General features: G+C 41.1%; 1 protein-coding gene across 1 annotated transcript in view; it reads left to right on the top strand.

Annotated features, from left to right (window-relative positions):
- The window catches only part of PKHD1 (PKHD1 ciliary IPT domain containing fibrocystin/polyductin), a 424,868-nt gene that overhangs the window by 225,358 nt on the left and 179,494 nt on the right, over positions 1–20,016 (top strand). Inside the window, exons 50-51 of the mRNA XM_033864110.1 lie at positions 9,103–9,168; positions 15,727–15,855. Of these exons, the coding sequence (XP_033720001.1) occupies positions 9,103–9,168; positions 15,727–15,855 (195 nt within the window). The remainder of the gene's footprint in view (positions 1–9,102; positions 9,169–15,726; positions 15,856–20,016) is intronic.

The raw sequence follows: 20,016 nt of genomic DNA on the forward strand, positions 1-20,016 counted from the left end.
TTATAGGTCTCTGTGATTGGGATAATTTACATAAAATACATTTAATCCAAGAAGAAAAGCCCTCACAGTCTATGTGGACATATTCCTGGAATGAAAAACAAAACAAAACAAAACAAAAAACCCAGGGGGAGGTTGTGTATACAGAAGGTTCGCTTTATTATAGGGAAACTGCTTGACCCTCCTCCAGGTCCACCGAGTTTCCTGTCAGGCTTTGGGGGGTGGGCATGGCTGGGGGGACACTGCCCCTTTCCCTGCTGGCCTTCCATCTGGAGTCTTGCTGCACTGACAATTGGCTGGCTTTCACTCATTCCTTGACCACTTCTAAGCAGACCGTCTTTTGTATTGTTTGTGTGCAGCCCTACCACATCCCCCCAGAGAGGAAGTTTTAAAAAAATCACAATTATCTTCATTTCCTCCATTTAGCTCCTTGCTGTGTGATTTAAGATGCCTGACTCGTCTTTGACACAGCCGAGAATGGCAGAGAGCAGAACCCAGGCATTCTGGCTCCTGGCTGTGACTCTCTCCACTAGAGTGTGCTGCCCACTCAATAATCATGGGCCACTGACCCACAAGGGGGGGGGGTGCCAGGCAGTGGTGCAGGAGAAAACTTCTCACTGGTCCCCATGACAAAGAAAAAGTCCCGCACATATAATATTTTTTGACTCTTGCCTTTCTCTTCTTTACCAAGGCAAGTTTTGTCTTTGTTCAGCAATGTCTTTACAGAATGCAGCTTCTTTGGAAAGCTCACGGCCAGAGTTTAGGGCTTCGGGTTTTAATCAGTGGCTGGCTGGCTGTTTTACCTGGGGCATGGAATTATAAATTCTCCATGCCTCCGTGGCTGCATCTGTACAGCGAGGTTAAGAATACTTACTTATCTCTTGGAATTGTGGTACAAAACCCCCAAACATCTTCAAGTGTGATTAGCATGCCGTGTTATTTTATTACACATTTTCTCAGTAGATTATTTCTCTAGAATGTTTCTTTTTTCCTGGAAGGTGGTCAATCTCAGGTGCCTTGAATTCCATATACCTGTCATAACTTGTCTGAAAGAGTCTCATTCTACTTTCCTTGACTAGCTTTTGTAAGATAACAGATTCATGATAACATGGCGTATATGATATATGGGCCCCCTGATTGAAACTTAATATCACTTAAGCAATTGTTACCCACAGAATAAGATAACCTTGCTCATTTAAGAATCTTTCTTAAGGAGATTGGTTCTATGTGGTAGGATCCCGGAGGGGCAATATTTGGTGTGATAAGGTATCATGAACGGCAGTGGTGAACTGCAACTTCTACACCATGCTTGCAAACGGGTCTGACTGTAAAACAAGTGTTCCTTCATATTGTCAAACTTGGAGTCAAATCCAGAGAGCCCATTTTTCAGTCTCTGTGATTGGATTCACTAGCACTCCTGTCTCTGACTTACACAACCAGTTTCCCACTGCCTCTGTCCCTGTTTTTTTTTCCCAGGGATGTTTTAGTTCGTGGTGAACTATTTTTATTTTTTAGTTACATTCACGCTATGAAATAATTAGTCAGCTAATTAATCTGGTTTACAAGCTTTGTAGGATTCTTCAGCTGTCAGTCAGGCCCAGGCCTGAGGCCTACATCTAGTCTCAGCTCTCTTGCCCATGTGATTCCCGTTGCCATGGCTACCGGCTACATCTGCTGACACCCCACTCTCTATTTATTGCTTAATTAAGAATTTCACGCTCTGCCCTTATCTGCCTCTAAGAACAAGCGCATACTGTTAAGAAATTCCGAATTTACGCCCGGGCACAAGGAAAGCCTTTCTTGCGGGCTTGGCTGGATGGAGCCTCTCTAACGATCTTCTCGGCGTCCCAGCCGCCACCCTTCAATCAAAAATCATTAAATGGGGCAGAGATAATGAGCATGCAGCGTATCAAAAGCAAGATGTTTGCTTGGTCCAAAGGAGGAAAAGCTGCTAGGCCCCATGCTCTGCTCCACTTCAAAGGGAGATGAGACCCCCTCATCACTGGGGCCTGATAAAGCCTCATTTGTTCTGGGCTTGACTTATGCAAAAGGTCTGGTATGTCAGAGTCCCATCTCACAGCCGTGGGCTCCCCCCACCTCTTGCCTCCACCTCCACCGGCCCCCTCCCCGGCCTTCCGCACACTCGTGTGTCAGCACTTAGGCAGCTGGGTCCCCCAAAGCATCAGGCGGAGCGTGTAATCACTGACTCCACGCTGACAATGGCCACTTGTAGGGGGGTGGCCAGGAGGAGGTCTTCATCACAATAGGGACACAATTATTGCAGCTGCTAGGGAGGGCTATGCTTCTTCCTGTAGAAACGCAATAGGACTTGCCCAAAACAGGAGGACAAGGCTGGGGGAGGTGGTGGGGGTGAGGAGGGGTGGAGAAAACACCCTTGAGTTGATTATTCATATTCTGACTCTTGGAAGCCTGATGCGGAACCGGTGGGGTCCCAGCAGCTGTTCCTGCACAGTTCTCTTCTAATAATTGTACATTCTGTCCGGGGTCAACTTACTTTTGACCCTGTTCTTTTATATTGGGAAGAGGCTCTTTAGGGAAAACTGTTGGGTTGTGGCAGTGTGCATTAAACACTCACAGCCCCCTTCCCCTTGCTTTATCCCCTGCCCAACCAGCAGCCGGTGGGTGATAAATTCCTATCAGATGCTGAGCCATTCACACTCGCCCCCCCGCCCGAGTTCACACAGCAGAGATGCAGCCAATCTGGGATATTGTGTGAGGCGGCAGCTGAGAAAGTCCGCCTGCTAGGCTTGGAGGCTCTCGTGTACCACCTTCTTCTGATCAGACTGAAAAAAAAAAAGACACGTCTAGCCAGGCTGGTCAGTGCTTGTTTCCAAATGTCCCCCTCACCAGGATAAAGGCAGGCTGTTTGGCAAGAAGCCGGGGCTGTTGTCTATGAGGGCAAGTGGGCTGTGGATAGAAAGACAGATGGACTTTATTGTCTCAAAAAACAACTCAAGTCACATCACCCAGAAGGCTCAGAAAAGATGCTGTTAACTTGGGAGATCCTGAAAATAAGACACGTTTTCCTAAGTTGGCAGTGAGGCGAGCAGGGATCCGGCCCAGGTTTCTCTTTTCTCAAAGCGCTAAGGCACTGAGACGGAGCAGGCTGCTGCCTAGACCCTTCTGTTCTTCAGCTGGTCTAGGAGACCCCATGCAACTCCTTGAGAAGGAATCTTGTTAGGTTCTAATGAGAGAGGACTCAGCTGGCTCCCCAGAGCTCTTTGGGAGGATTTTATGAGCAGAGCAGAATCATAATCCTTTGAAAATCTGCAGCCATTCCCATGCCGAGGCCCTCTAAGGCAATCTATAGCATTCTAGTTAATAAATTAATTTACATTCTTATAGAAAACTCATTCCCCAAAGATCCCCAAGGATTGGTACCGGTAATATAGAGAGCTGACTTCAGGGAAATGCACGACAAACCTTTATGGCAAAAATATAGAGAACGGAACAGGAGGTGCGGATGTGAAAAGGGATTTTGCCTCTCAATTACAAGCAACTTCTCCAAGAGGAGAAGGAAGGAAGAAATGGAGAAAAGGAAAGAAAGAAGGAAGGAAGAAATGGAGAAAAGGAAAGAAAGAAGGAAGGAAGGAAAACTCAGGAATCAGAATCAGATACTTTTTCAAGGAATCACTCAAGATTAAGGAGCTAATTCTCAGCGATGCTGGTGGCTGGCCTCCGTTCACACAGGTCATGGATGGTATAACCAGTATCCTGACTTGGCTTTTCTGACTCTATTTCAGTGTTTTTTCTAGTATACTAGTGTTTTGTTTTGTCTTGTTTTAATCTAAGCTTATGTACCTACCCACCCTTGTAAACCAGTTCTTCTTTCTCCTGTTTGTAGGAAAAAGCTGTACTTGTTAACTCCTCTGTGCTTCTTGAACTTTACATATTTGAGTACCGCCTTCACACTTTGTCACATCCTTATGCCTCCTGTGCTATTACTTACTTGATTTTTTTCTTAAATCAACTCCCACACTGCCTTATTTTTAAAACCTGTCTTTTTTTAAGCAATATTATCCATAAAATCATGGGTTTAATGACCTACTTGCTTTCTCTAAAACACATTAACATTCATAACTATTAAAATAAAACTTTTATACTACTAAAATTATCACATTACATTTTATATTTTGGGAGTATAGTTTGGTTTTCAAATTTTTGGTATAATTGATGAAAAGTAAGAATTGTGAATATAAGTATCTCTCTCTCTCTCTCTCTCTCTTTTTTTTAACCTGGGTTCCTTTCCTCACTTGCTAAGAATACCTGCCACTTGCTAAGAGAAACTTTTACTCACAGGTTTTTACCTGTGAGTAAAAACCACATTTTTAAGAGTAGAGTATGGAAAAGTTTGTAAAATTCCTTCAAGAAGTGCTTTCTAAGTGTGCTTCATGGGCAAACAGCTGGAATGCTTGCTCCCAGGTCCCCCACCCCCGGAAGTTCTGGTTCTGTAGATCTATGCAGGGCCCAGGAATCACATATGCCCTGTGCAAGCATGGCAAACCTTGCTCTGAGTCAGAATAACAGTTGTTATTGTTCTCTGAGTTAATTAAGAAGGTTTAATTGAGCTAACTCTCAGGACTGGTTAATGCAGATGTATCGCTCAGCATCTTGATCAAGTTCTTTTAAAAAAATTACACCTTTTTATGAATGAATGTTATTGGGAATAATAGAAGACTCACAAGTGTTGGAAGGATTTTCATATCATATTTCTGTGAAGGTCTTGAAAAGATCCTGGGTGACGAGGTCAAGGTCACTCAGTGGCTCTCTCTGAGAGGCTGGAATCAGATGAGAGTGGTCCTGCGAATCAAGCTTTAGCTGCTCAGGGTCCAGTTGACAAGAAAGCCTTCTCTGTGGCTGAGTGAATGAGGCTCATTTCTGGGGAGCAAGAACTGAACAGGGAGGGAGAAACAGAGCAGGAGGGTGTAGGAGTGTGAGAAGAGGTGGAGGTCGGGGACAGGGCAGGTGAAGATGAAAATGCAAAGAGAGGACCAACCCAAGAGCTGGCCCATGAAGATGGCACTGGAACTGGGTCCAGGGCCGAAAGAGAGGGAGAGCAGGCACGAGTCAGGTGAGACTGGAAGGAACTCACAGACACAGAAGCGGTTGCTGTTTCCCGTTCTCTCCACGTGTAGTTAGTAGCTGACTCATGCTAGATAAATGTGAGCTGAGCAAGAGGTCCTAATACATGTACAGTCCTCAATGGCAAAGTGAGCCTGGGGATAGAGTGAAGAAGAAAACAGGCAAGGGATCTATTGCTAAGATACCAGCTGGTTTTTCTTTTTAGGTAAGCAGGTACTCTCTCACTCCAAAATTCCAAGAGAAAATGGGACCTGCCCTGGGAGAGAATCAATTAATTTTTCTCTTCCCTGGGGCCCTCGTGAGGACAAAATTTGCCAACACATCACTCTGGCAGGCATGAGAATCAGATCTACATGAGTAACTCTCTTTTCTCTCACCGGGAGCCATTTTCTTACACGTTTCTCTCTTTCTCCTAGATGTCTGTGTTTATAGCAAGCTTAGATCATGTAGCATTCATCAGAATAATTTGGCTATAATTGACCCAAAGGCTTCTTTTCTTTTTGAGGACCAACCAGATATTCTTACAATCTTGGAAGGATCAACGACAGTGAGGCTCCATTGATAAACAAAGGAGATTAACCATTCTCATATTACAAATACAAAATCAGAAATCATAAGCACTGAGAAAGCATATGTACAATGTCACAGCTTGTGTTAGGCTCTTAAACTCTTCCTGAGTCAATACCTTTATTCTCAAATGATTTTTATCCCTCTTGGTATTTCTCCAAATTGGAAGTGACACTGCATTTATGCTTTTATAGAGTCAAAGCACTTAGCAAACTTCAGCGGATCTGGTTAAGTTGCTTACAACTCTGAATACTAGGGCTTATTGTGATTAGGTGCAGCTGTCAAAAGAGTGAAAGCATATTTTTGGGGTTTTGTTAACTGGCTCCTAGAATAATGAGCCTGTCGTAATAACGGTATTGATGATGACTCACACGTATTGTTCATTTGAGCCAAATGCTATGCTAAGCACGTTACCTGGATTTTCCATCTTTTCTTCCCAATCACCCTATGATGTAAGACAGTACAATGATTCCCATTTTCAGAGGAAGTGAGTGAGGTTCAGAACTTGTCCGGTACCCACATCTAGGACCTGGAAGACCCAAGATTCAAATCCAGGCTGTTGGATTTCACCCACGCACTTCCCGCTCCGTCTCTGCGGTCTCTCTCCGCCTAGAAGCGGTGTTTGGGAAGTAAGAGCCCTCTGCTCCCACGCTCAGAACCAGCCTGCAGGGGGCCTGTGGTATAGGAAATCAGGCTTTTCTAATCTTTCCTGCTTTTGGTGATCTTGCTCCATTTCCTGTGATACTGAAACTGCTTCTCTTCTCAGATTGAATGATATTCACACACCTGCTTTAATAAAGTGAACAAAGCATGTTTTAGTTTCAGTGTCTGCTTTGGGGAAGAGGTTGTTCTGGAGGTGGGAGCCATTTGTGTACGTGTAGAGGCTGAACAAAGTCAGAGTCCACCCAGATCAGAAGCCACCGGTGCCGAGGTGCTCGCTGCTCCAGGGAGCCTTGGTTTACCAGGAACAGGGCCTGGGTAAGGACTTTAATGGATGAAGAAAAGTGGGACAGCCTGTACTGGGGGTCAGGTATGTCCAGGGCTCGCCTTTTCAGTTTTCCGGGTAATCATCACTGCTGCCTATGAAGACTATGTAATCATCATAACTACAGTTCCTGATACCGTACTGGCTGGCAGTATCCTTCTCACCCAGGGGATTCTGGATACATTGATTATTTTCCCTCTACTTCAAATTCCCTCCTCTATATAGTGGGAAAAACGATGTTTCAGTCTAGTTGATTTACAACGTTTTGTTATTCTTTTTCATATTCTTTTCTATTATGGTTTATTACAAGACATTGAATATAGTTCCCTGTGCTGTACAGTAGGTCCTTGTTGTTTATCTATTTTATATATAGTAGTGTGTATCTGCTAATCCCAAACTCCTAGTTTATCCCTCCTCCCCACCTTCGGTAACCATAAGTGTGTTTTCTATATCAGTGAGTACAGGATGATTTTTATAACATCTTTAAATGAACTGACTTCCCTTTCCAAATGATTCTTGGAATTTTAAAAAATTTTACCTTTCCTAGAGTTTGATTCCATTACAATATTTTATTCCATTCTCTTGTACAAGGGTATTCTATTGTTACAGACTTTTACATGTTTTTAGATGTCATTTTGCCATATTCCCTTTCTCTTTTCTTTCTGATGGAACCTATCTTTTTTTACCATTTTGTCTTTTGCCTCCTTTAAAAGGCTTAATTCCTGCCTCCATTTGTTTAATTTGTCAAAATTGCCAGTTGAGTTCTGGCATACAGAGTAGAGCAGTATAAATTTAGGATTTCTGATTGGTCCATGAAAATTAAGTATCTACATGTCCAACAATGTCTAGTGTCTTAAGGTACAGGAGAAAAGTCCCTCCCTCAAAGATTTAAAGACAGAGCTAAGGACTGAGACAATCCTAAATTCACTACAGTTGATGCACAGTGGTATTTGCTCAATTGAAAGAGAGCTTGGGATAAGTATCACTGTGTGGTTTTAGAAATGCTTTTAAACTTTAGAAAATGCATAGTTCAGTGTGAGCAGAAGTGGATGAGTTAGACATTATAGAAAAAAAGAGATGTTGAGCTGGTGGCTTTATTATTATTAATTACTTTTATTATTTAAATTAGAAAAGTGGGTGAAATTTTGCAGTAGTATAAAGAAACAATATAGGTAAAGCTTTGGAAGTGATGATAAAGTAGAGCACATAAAGAACATGTTGGCCATTCTACCTGGTCAAAAAAGTGTGTACAGTGCAAGGAGAAAGCCACAGACTCAGGCATTTTATAATGGGAATAAATTTTAAATTGAAATGTAGTTGATTTACAATATTATTTTAGTTTCGGGTATACAGCGTAGTGATTCTGTATTTCTGCAGATGATACTCCATTATAGGTTATTACAGAAAATTTTTAAGTGAGAATAATGAACAAGATAAGAATAGAATCAGAGAGGTCTCATCATGGGTGTTTTGGGGGATTATTTTCTTTGTAATGTTCTGACGCTTATGCTTTGTGATTAGAAAGAATGATCCTCCGTCTACTCCATTCTGTGATAGAGGAAAGGGTTTAGGGCTTCGGGGAGAGGCAAAAGGAGAGCATGGGTGGGACCAAGGCCCCAAGGCGGCAACCTTCAGCATCATTGGGTCCTTCAGTGGTGGGAGGTGCTGGCCTCCATGGCATCGAATAAGGCAGAAAGGTAATTAACCACTAAGAGACAAGGTGTTACTGAAGAGTGGAGTTCGCGCACCTGATTACTAATTAATCAGGCGTGAGAGCACCTTGTAGATGAATTCACTATTTAATTACAGCAGCCTCTCTTGGCAAAGGAGCATATGTTCCCAGCTTAATCTACTGGTTTATACTGACATCAAATTGTCATTATCAGAAAGAATCAGGCCTTTTGATTATTTCCACTAATTTATTGAACGCTTAAAATTAATGAACCCCAGGCCTTTTAAATGTGCTCAGTTGGTTTGGAAGATGGGAGGAGAAAGCGGGGTGGGGAAAAGGCTTCATTAAAAGGACAATTTGTTTGGATAAAGGTAAAGCAAATACATTTCATGGGTGATCTGAACTCTACTGGTGAAAAATACATGAATTCTAAAAGCGGAGCCTTCAAACTGATGGAGGAGAAATAGGATATGAGGGGTGTCCTGCTCACCAACACTGGCCTCCAAAGAACATATGGTGAAACAATTTTTTCCCTAATTATTTATGTGCCAATTCTTTTGGAAAGCTCACTGCAATTAAATTTAATCAAATAAAACCAATCAAAATCAAGTATTAGAAATCAATTGTTAGACTAATTAACAAGGACTTCATTTTTTTATTTTGAAAATTTAGTTAGGTTGGGGAGAATTTAGCACAAAGCCATCGTTCTCAAACGTGAATGTCTTTCGTATTAAGATAATCTTTGTATCACATCCAAGTTACGGTTTTTTGTGTTCAGTTTCAGGTGAAGGCCAAGTTCAAGTAATTCTCCAGGTGAGGGAAGGTGTGGCGCCAACTATTTCAGGTGAGTATTAACTCATCAAATAGAATTGCCTGGTACAGCAGAATGTCCTCCAGTCGTTTTATAAATTCCTCCCATCATACTGTTTGTAGGGCAAGTATGAGCCCTAATGCTTTTATGTCTGACAACTCCTTATTGTGTCACCCCTACAGCTAAAATATACGTCTGCATGTCAAAGAAAGATATAAGAATTGGTGCATTTCAAAACATAGGAAAGTAAGAATTACAACATGTAAATAAGCACATTTCATGAATTATGGACCATATGTGCACACAGGAGTCCAGATCTGCAGATGAGCCATTAGGCCCCCACCAAATGGAAAGAAAAATTCAGGGTATCTTAAAACTGTAATTGTTCCCAGTAATTTCAGGAAATCAGGGTAAACAAATCCTCCCCATAAGTCAGATGGTTCTGTGAAATCTTTCTAACTCATAAAAGCTAAACTCTCAAAGACTAAATGACTCATAAGCGCCTTCTAATGTATTTCATTGTTTGTTTTTGTTTACCCGGAGTCTGTTTAACTATACATTTGCAGCCGGGATAAATCTTTTCAAAGGCTGAGTTTTCCTTTGATTTCCAGTGGCATTTTTGTGTTATGTCAGAGAAGAGCCCGGGCTAATCAGAAAATGATCTAATTTCTCCATTTAAATTAATAAATAAATGAGGTTACGGTATAGGACTAAAACTGTATGTAAACTAGAAGTACCGACGATGACCTTTTCATGCTTATTGGACCGAGAAGAAAGGGATTCTTTGTTTTTATATCTGTTTCTGAGCTGCCATAGCCTTTGCTCTTTCTGTCCCTAGTTCTTTATCACTTTTTTCCTTTAGGTGACTCAAAATGCTTTGTTGAATGCCTCTCATGTGAGGTGTGGGAGGTGACAACAGTGAACAAGATAGAATGGTCTTTGACTTCATGGGGTCTTATGGTCACCGGGGAATGTCCATCAAATGACTAAATAATCAAGGAATATGTTTCCTTTAAAATAACTGTTACCAAAGAATAGTATCTTACAACTCTCTCCTCTCTGGATGTCCTGTGTTCAAATTCCCCCGAGAAGAGATACGTTCGGTTGGGTCAGCCCCTCTTTTGTAGAGAACCTACCTGTTGGGGGAGCTCTCATGTCAGGCCCCCTCAGAGGATACTGGACCATCTGTGGGTGGCCATTCCCGGGTTGGGCAGCTTTCGTCAGCATGACGTGCCTCTCAGCACTTAGTGCGAAGATTTCTGTATTAAGGACTCTTTGGAAGGACACTGTGGGTGGCTGGAATCCAGGGCTTTTCAGCAGGGGTCAGTTTTAACTGGGAGGTGCTTCACTTGGCCTGTCAATTACAACATGCTGAATAAATAGAAAGCTGATGCTTCATAGAGTTGTAGAATTTTAATAAGGGAAGGAACCTCACAAGCTGTCCTATCCAATTGCCTCATTTTACAAATGAGGGCATGGAAGCCTAATCATTAAATAGTTTACTTAGTCACATCAGTAATCAGTGGTTGAGCCTGGATGAGAACTCAGATTTCCAACTCAGTCCAGTGTTCTTTCTGTTATACCATGTAAACCCTAAGGTATTCAAATTACCTTTTTGGCATATATTAACTTATGAGTTAGATTAAAATTAATTATATATATATAGCCAATTTTCCTATCTTATAACAGGTTGGGACAGAAAACTCCTAAGACCCAGGGAGTTACAGAACTAGTACATTACCATTCATTATATTCAAATATTTATTATTAATATGGTTCTAAGACATTGCTTGATTTCTATCGTGTGGGGTATAAGTGATAATGTCAAAATTTAAATATGACATGTCTTTTGTTTAATGGAGAGCTCTATGAAAAATAGTACAATTTTTGCAATATCAAAAATTCTTTGACAAAACAAGAATGGAATAAATAATGGAGTTCCATCTATATGTTGACCGATTCAGAGATACAATGAATATGTAATGCAGAAAAAACATTTTGGGTTGAGGTGTTCTGCTATAGGGCCTTTTAGCTTACTTAGTTAGTTGAGGGTTTATTCTGTGTACAGGATTGTGCTGGTCATTATGGGGACCTGGTAGACAGGATACTCCAGAGGCAGCAGAAATTAGGGTATACGTGGGCCAGTGCTGGGAAGAAGCAGAGGAGGTGGTGCTGATGAAAGTTGTTGTATGGGTGCTTAGTGGGTTTGCGGTAAGGATGTATGCTAATTTGGGTGAAGGTGGTACCCAGGTTTCTGAAGACCCCAATGCAGGTTTTTCATGCTCCTCCAACACTGTGGCTCCATTGATTTCCTCTTGGTGTCCATGATGCGTTATAAAAGATGGGAGAGAGGAGGAGGGTGAAGCAACCCACACTGGGGGAACACAAAAAATATTTCTGAAGAGGCTTTACCTCAACCATGTTGTCTTTTCAGTGGGGGCTAGTTGCAAATATTGTTGACAGTCATATAAAAATATTCAGATGATCAGATACTGTCTTTGTAAATTTGCCATCCCTTTCCCCACAGATCAAGTTTCTTTCCTTTTCTCTGGTCTCTGGATCTGTCAGCCTTTCTCCTGTTTAAAGTCATCCCATCCCTTCTAACATCTTCTGAACTTTGTTTTATCAGCAAATGACTCTTTGTCACCTCTCAATTAAAAAATCAAATCAAAACAAAATTCATGGACCCTAAATCCTCCTGTAGTTTATATCACTCCTGCAAACTTCTCAAAATACTAGCCTCCTCTTGATGTGGAGCCATAGAACGCTGGGGTAGATGAAGGATTGAGGTGGAGAAGGAATACTTGGCTCACGTACCAAGTTGGAGACCATCTCAAATGGTGGCTGTTGTTGACTGACAAATTTGAGAGGAAAGCAAGGTGAGGGCTCATCACAAATGTTGGTCCTGACCAAAATTCATGGACTCCAGTTTCAAGATAAGTCTAGCGTATTTAACGATTGGGAAGACAGATCAAAGGTTGAAGGTCTCAAATCTTAAGGCTACTCATTCCTTAATGAGCTTTTTGCAGGATCAGACCCAGCGTCTTCCCTTCCTTACTTCCAGTGCATTCCTCAATCTACTGTAATCCAAGTGGTTGCCACCTCCATCACTCCACTGGGACCCTCTTCATCTTGATCACTATGCTCTAGTTGTCACATTCAATAGCCACTTCTTATTCCCTCTCTTATTGGAAATTTGCTATTAACAAGATCACTTCTACTCTCTGTACATTCTCTATTTCTTAGTTTTCCAAGACATTCCTCTCTTCTGGTTCTCCACGTATGCCTCCGATAGCTTTAACTCTTTAGGCTTCTTTTCCTCCCCTCTTCTTTCTGTATTAAAAATAGTCATCTAGAAGCTTGATTTTAACTGTATAGACATCTCATAATTCTGCAGGAGACTAAACATGTCCTTGTCCATTAAGGGTTCTTATTTTAAGGCAGGATGGTATAGAATGATCAAATTCATTCATCATAACATTGCTTAGAATAGCTACCTTAAGATTTAGTTTGTTCAATTAAAGACAGTTTAAACATTCCCATAAACGAGAGTGAAGATGACAGACTTGAAGGATGTTTGTTTCCAACATCTGTGATACAAAATTGAAGCAATTAAGGGTTTTTGGAGCTTGGAGTAGGGTTTTAAAGAAACTGGTCATTGCCTGTTTGAAATATCACTGGAAGTAAGAACATCTTTTTTCTGGACTTTATGGTGTTAGTGGCCACCTCAACAAATACTCCCACCCTATCCCCACCTGGGTGTTTAGGGTATAGTATTGAAAAGGAGACAAAACTGGGAGGAAACTTAGAAAGGCATTATTGGTGTTTATAAAATATTTATTTATTTATTTTCGCGGTACGCGGGCCGCTCACTGTTGTGGCCTCTCCCGTTGTGGAGCACAGGCTCCAGACATGCAGGCTCAGCGGCCATGGCTCACGGGCCCAGCCGCTTCACGGCATGTGGGATCTTCCCAGACCGGGGCTCGAACCCGTGTCCCCTGCATCGGCAGGCAGACTCTCAACCACTGCGCCGCCAGGAAAGCCCAAAATATTTATATTTTTTATTTTATTTTAATTGAATTATAGTTTATTTACCGTGTTGTGTTAGTTTCTGGTGTACAGCAAAGTGATTCAGTTATACATACATATATATATATATATACTTTTTATATTCATATATATATTCTTTTTCACATTCTTTCACACTATGGTTTATTACAGGATATTGAGTAAGTATAAAATATTTCTAAAGCCTCTTTCTGAGTAGGGTTTGTTGCAAAACATTGCCTGGCTTCCATGGTGTGGGGTATATTTTGTGTTAAATTGTCTAGGATTTCATTTTTTTTTTAACATCTTTATTGGAGTATAATTGCTTTACAATGGTGTGTTAGTTTCTGCTTTATAACAAAGTGAATCAGTTATACATATACATATGTTCCCATATCTCTTCCCTCTTGTGTCTCCCTCCCTCTCACCCTCCCTATCCCTAGGATTTCTACTTGACCACAATCCATGTACTTTTAAGTTATCCCAGGGCCCTAATTAGACCATGACCACTGGAGAGTTGGGTTCAGGCAGACATAATAGTCAGGTGTTCCCCGTGGTTCTGACCTTAGGCATTTTGTCTTTCCACACTGGAGTCCCCTGGAGCTCTCACAACCATCCTCAGATTTTCAAATACGGCCTCTAGGGTGATAATGCCAAAATCTATCCCTCGGACTTAGAGCTCTTTCCCATCCTTCAGATTCACAGCCATCCCCTGCTTGCTGTGTATCTCCACCCGGAGGCTTCAAAGACACCCCAAACTCTGGCCCAAACTGAATTCGTCGATGTCTGTCTTAATGGGCATCTCCATCTGACACCACACCTGCTGGAAACCCAGGGCTTACCCTTGGCTCCTCCATCTTTGTCACCCTTTCCACTCTGACCTCTGGTTATTCCTCTAGCCCTACCACTTGCCTCTTTCCAGCTCTGTGACTCAGCAACACCAAACTGCTTATAGTTCTTCCATGTGATCTCTCATTTCTTGCCACCGCGTGTGCTCACCCCTCTGGAGTGCAGACTCTCACCACACACCCTCACCCACTTCACCTGGGTAGGTCCCAAGCCTTTACAGTGCAGCTCAGATCTCAGATGCTTCTCTCCAGGAAGCCTCCCCTGGCAAGGTCTCCCTCCCTCCCTTGGTCAGGTGCTCCCTTTAGTGTTCTATCCCTCCAGTATTTACTTATATACTTACACAATGCCAGTTGCTCCTTGGGAGCAAGCATGACATTTTATTTCTTTTTGCATCACTGTTTTTTAGGACTGTTCTGATGGAGAGGGCACTCATTATTTATGCTTGTGAAATTAGCAAGTAATAGATGAGATTCCCTCCCTCATCATGTGAGTTCTTGAATCTCCTAGGAAATCTCCCTAGGTGGAAAAGAAAATATTTTTCGTAGAACAAATATATTTCCCCTAAAAGAACCTAATGTCATTTAGGGTTTAACTTGAACTTCTTAAGTGAATGCTGAATAAAAGAAGATCTGTACTGGAAGAAGAGAGTTTGGTCATCTGTGAATCTTTTCATCCTCGTCTTTTGAGACAATCTCTCTGCCCTTCTGACTCTGTACCAGGGATCATGTTCCAGAAAAGAATGTGTGGGTACATTTCACATTTGCATGGTATGGTCCCCACTGGAAATTATTAGATTTCTGCCACAGTTTCTTGAAGAGGCCAGTGGGATGGTTGAAAAGAAAATGCCATTTGATCATCAGTGGCAGAATCAATAAAAACCAGTTTTAACTTATGAACTATATGTAAATTATTGCAGTGAGAGGTGTTCAGATGATTGCCCTGCCTTTAATACACATTAAGAGTTGTGAGAAAATCATACCCTTTGACTTAGTGATTCCATTGCTAAGATTCTATTTTAAGAAGAAATCATGATTACTGGCAGATTTTCACAGAGATATTTAACACTGCATTCTCTATAATTTGAAAAGAGAGTGGACAAAGCCTAAATGCCAAACATTAGGGATTAAATAAATTGTGGGCTTTTCATGTGATAGAATATTATGTAACCATTAAAATCATGTTTACAAGGAGTTTTAATGACATTACAAAATGCATGTGAAAAACTGTCAAGTAAAATAAGAACTGAATGTAAAATTGCATGTTATAGGATCTAAATTATGTAAAAATGCTGAGAAATTCTGGAAGGAAATACAAATAAAAGGTTAATGGCGGTTATCTCTAGGTGCTGAGATAGTAGACAATTATTATTTTTCTTTTTCTTTCTATATTTGCATTTTCCAAATGTTTCGTGATAAACATATGTTGTAGTATTTATAGTAAAGGCAAAACACAAAAGTTTAATAACAAAAGTAGAATATATTTTCCCTAGAAGTGGAGGTAATCTTCTAAGGATTGAATAATTACCTGCTTTATGCCTGATAAATGTTTTTATGGAACATTATAAAATATCTAAAGGCAGCTTCTTTGGGAAGTGAAAATGTCACCAGGATCCTAATATAAAGGATAGAATTTGTTAGTTATCATAGTGAATCAGATTTTCATAGTTACCCTTGCTATCTTCCTTTTGTTTTCTAGCTTCTTCCTCTGCACCTGAGTCAGTTTTAAAATGGTCCCTCCCCGAAGCATGGGAAGGCATGGAGAAGGGCTGGGGAGGACACAGCGGTACCATTCCAGGCCCTGGGGATGACGTCCTGATTTTACCCAGTGAGTGAAACAATCTATGGGGTAAATAATCACAGACAGACTGAACTGGGCCAATCTAATTGGGGATTATCTGTCATTTAAATATATTGAACAACACAGTAAAGAACGTGGAAATAAATAGGCAATTATGTCTACCACTTTCTCTTTTGGGTTATTACAGGAGAGGAATTTCATAATCCAGTAAAAACCAGAAAAAATAGTTCAGCCTACCTTCATTAAAGGTGGGATAAATAGTCTCCATGCCAAAAGGAGTTAGACTAATCCACTAGCTGGATAATTCTAATGTGTCAGAGAACAGATTTACAGAAAATTTTAGTATCCTTATGTTTGAAAGACACAGGGTATATGGAAAGAAGCAATTTTCAAATGCCTCCTATCTTTTGCCTTTGTGAATCTTTTAAATATAGGACTGAGAAGAATGACAAGGTCTTCTGTTGCCTTGATTTTTCAAAGATGATGGAAAAGGAACGGATAAATCAAATAGAAAAATAAAATTCTGTCAATCTGTCAGCTACCTAATCTATCACCTATCTATCCATCATCCATCTACCTAGAACTCTCTTTTTGTTTACATAAGAAGGGAAAGGTGATTCCTCAGAGGTACAGAAATACACACCATATTTACAAAATTCTTCTTTCTTAGGAGAGAATTCTTAAAACTACTAGAAAATTTCCCTAGCCCGAGAAGAAAATGTTTTTCATACAACAGATATATTTCTTAGGACCTATTTCCATTTATGGTTTAATTAGAACTTTTTAAAGTAATACTGAATAAAAGAAGATCAGTACTGGAAAAAGAATATTTGGTCATCTGTGAAATAATAATAATGCTAATATCAAACATTTGTTGACAACTAACAATATTTGGGAATCGTTCTCCATATATTAACTAGTTTAATCCTCACAATAGCTCTGCAATACAGGTAATATTATCATTCCCATTTTTACTGACAGAGAAACAGAGGTCCAAGCCTGTTAAGTTGCTTGCCCAGGGCCACACAGTTTGCAATTCAGCACAACCAGGATTTTGAACCAGACGATCTGACTCCAAGTCCTTATTCTTAACCAGTCAAGTACATTTCCCTTCTAAAAGGACTAACGTAAATGAAAAGAGTGGTGGTGGTGTTTGCTTTATTTACGATGGGAAATGAAGGCAGAAAGGTTAAAACGTACTGACCACCTTCTGGGCATTGGTGGGGTGCACATGGAACTGCACAGAGAGGTGAGGACAGAGGGAGCGGGCTGACCGGTACAAACTTAAACTATTATTATCATCCCACCCCCCTATCATCCACCTCTCTCCATGGAGGATGGAACTTTCTGAATAAACAAGCTCATGAGTCATTCCTATACGGAAAGGAAAAATCTGTTCTGCCTCAGCCTTCTTTTTGATGAATGTAGCCAGTGGATTGGCCCTGGGCTATGGTTTTTCCCACTGAGCAAACTGTTTCCCCCACTGCATGCGGGAAGCAAGAGAAGCTTTTGAAGGTTGCCAGGCTTTTTGTATCCTTGGGACCTTTATGCTGAGCGAGGAGCAATCTTAGCTATCTTGCTTGACACTGCATTGACTGTATCTACTCTGTGTCCTGGTTGCTGGGGCCCCTGGCATTCTCCATCATCCTTCATTCCTTTGTTCATGGTCAGCTCGTAAGATGGACCCGAGTTCTCCGTGAAGCTGCTCTTAAAGAGCACAGATCAGTGCTCTGGAAAAACGCGGCAGGGGGATGGGCGGGCACAGATACTGGATGTCTGAAGTATCTCCCACTTGGTCCTTCAGTATTATTGTAAAGATCAGAGAAGTTAAGATTTTTTAAATCTGCAATTATTGTTCATTATTTAGTTTCAGTTGGAAAAATAAGGGAATGAAAACAGATTTGTAATATATAATAAATGAAGTCCTTACTTCTTGCTGCCTCTCTCCTCAAAGAAGCCCTAATTCCAGAAAATTATCTTATAGTTGCCAGTGTTTTAATCTGTTCTGTTTAGTTTGGGGTCTTTCTTTTGTGTGTGTGTGTGTGGTACGCGGGCCTCTCACTGTTGTGGCCTCTCCCATTGTGGAGCACAGGCTCTGGACGCGCAGGCTCAGCGGCCATGGCTCACGGGCCCAGCCGCTCCGTGGCATGTGGGATCTTCCCGGACCGGGGCACGAACCCGTGTCCCCTGCATCGGCAGGCGGACTCTCAACCACCGCGCCACCAGGGAAGCCCTAGTTTGGGGGTCTTTTGTAGGCGCTGTACTGGCTTTACTCTTCTGTTTTGATTTTTTTGGCAAACCCTGATATTTTGACCTCTGATGGACCTTGGGATTGAATTCATCTCGTCTTTCTACTTGTGGTTTTACCTTCTTGACCTTTCTGGCTGTTCTGGTTTCTTTCACTCCCTGCCTCCTCTGAAACAAGTCGGTTTGTTCACCCAAGTCTGGCACAAAAGAGACACCGAGCACTGCTTGAATGAAGCGCATGTTCTCCATGCTGCATCCATCATTTCACACCAGAACTGAATCTTTGGATTTCACAGGATCGACCCAGTACAGCTCCCAGATTTTACAGGTCTGTGGAAAGTAATGCCATTTCCTTTGAACAGAGTCCTAAGAATTAAGATGTTCCTGACGATGACGATGATGGTAACAGCAACTATAATTTGCGTGCTGGGTGTCTGCCATGCACTGTGCTAAGTGTTCCACATGGATCTTCTCGATCATTCCTCACAACTACTTTGATTTGGATCCTGTGGTTATCTTCCTTTCTATAGCTGAGGAATTTGGGACATAGAGAGGTTAAGTAACTTGCCAAAGTTTCTCCCAGCTAGAGAGGTTAAGTAATTTGCCCAAGTTTCTCCCAGCTAATAAGTAAAAAGGCTGGCCCAGGAAAGCAGACAGTTTGATTCCAGAGCCCTAACTCTTTACCACATATATATTTTTAAAAACTCACCATTCCTACTTGCTCTGATTCACTCAAATCAGACTCCATATTATACTGAATTTATACTTCTCTACTTCCTGTTCCCATTGTTCCCTTCACTTGGAATTTAAAAAAAAATTATTGAATACCTAGCATATGTCAGATACTCTACGTGAGGAATTCAATCTTGCTACATTCTCATTAGGTACATACATGTGGAGAAACTGGAGAAACTTCCCAAAGAGGTATCTGATGCCATGAGCCATTGGTAGAAGTATCTGCTTTGCATCTGGTAGCAAATATAGTTTTAATTCAAGTTAACATTCCTTTCCAATTCAATTTAACCAACAATAACTGAACAGTCACCATACCAGGTGCTCTGATCTGGTGCTCCAGAGGCAAATGGGATACAGCTGTGATCTCAAACAGCTAGTAACTTAGCTGGGTTGATAAAACACATACTAATACTTAATAATACAACAAATAGCTGTAATAAACACCAGAAGTGTTTAGAATCAAACACTTGTCCCAGGCAAGATGAAGAGAGATGACTTCAGGGAGGAAGAGGCATTTGAAGGGGACCTTGATAGATGGGATAAGAAACTGAAGGTCAGTTACGAGACACAAGGGTGTACTGGGGAGGGAGCAATGTTTTAGGAGATACAGGATGGCCTGTTGACGAGGGCAAAGCTGTGTTCACACTTGGATTCTGACATTTACCAACTGTGTGGCGTTAGACACGTTTTAAACGTTTCCGACCTTCATCTATAATATGAGGGTTAAAATTAATATATCATCATGTTGAGGGGATTAAATGAGATAACATCAGCACACATGACTGCTGCGTGGAGTGTTGGCAATAATGGAATTATAGATGAACGCTGTGATTTTTAATGTGTCAGGTGCTCTTTTCCTTCGTTTTCCCATCTGCCTGCCCCTCTTGGCCTCTGGTATTAGCAACACTTTGTATTTGCTTTCCAATGGCTTATTATTTAATTTTCACACCAACCTTGGGAGCTAAATAGGTAATAACTATTATTACAGTAAAAACCCATTTTTACATAATACGATTTTAATGGAACTGCTGATGTTACAAAATGAAAGTGACTGGTAAAGAAGATTTAAGTGATACTTTTGAACCTCTAATATAATTTTATGATGTTTTGTGTATTTTAATTCATTAATAAAGGAAATGTGTAGAACATTCCCATCATTATTCAAATAGACTAGCATAATTTTTCAATAAAATTCTTAGGGTAAAT

Source organism: Tursiops truncatus, chromosome 10, assembly GCF_011762595.2.
Source record: "Tursiops truncatus isolate mTurTru1 chromosome 10, mTurTru1.mat.Y, whole genome shotgun sequence".
Lineage (NCBI taxonomy): Eukaryota > Metazoa > Chordata > Mammalia > Artiodactyla > Delphinidae > Tursiops > Tursiops truncatus.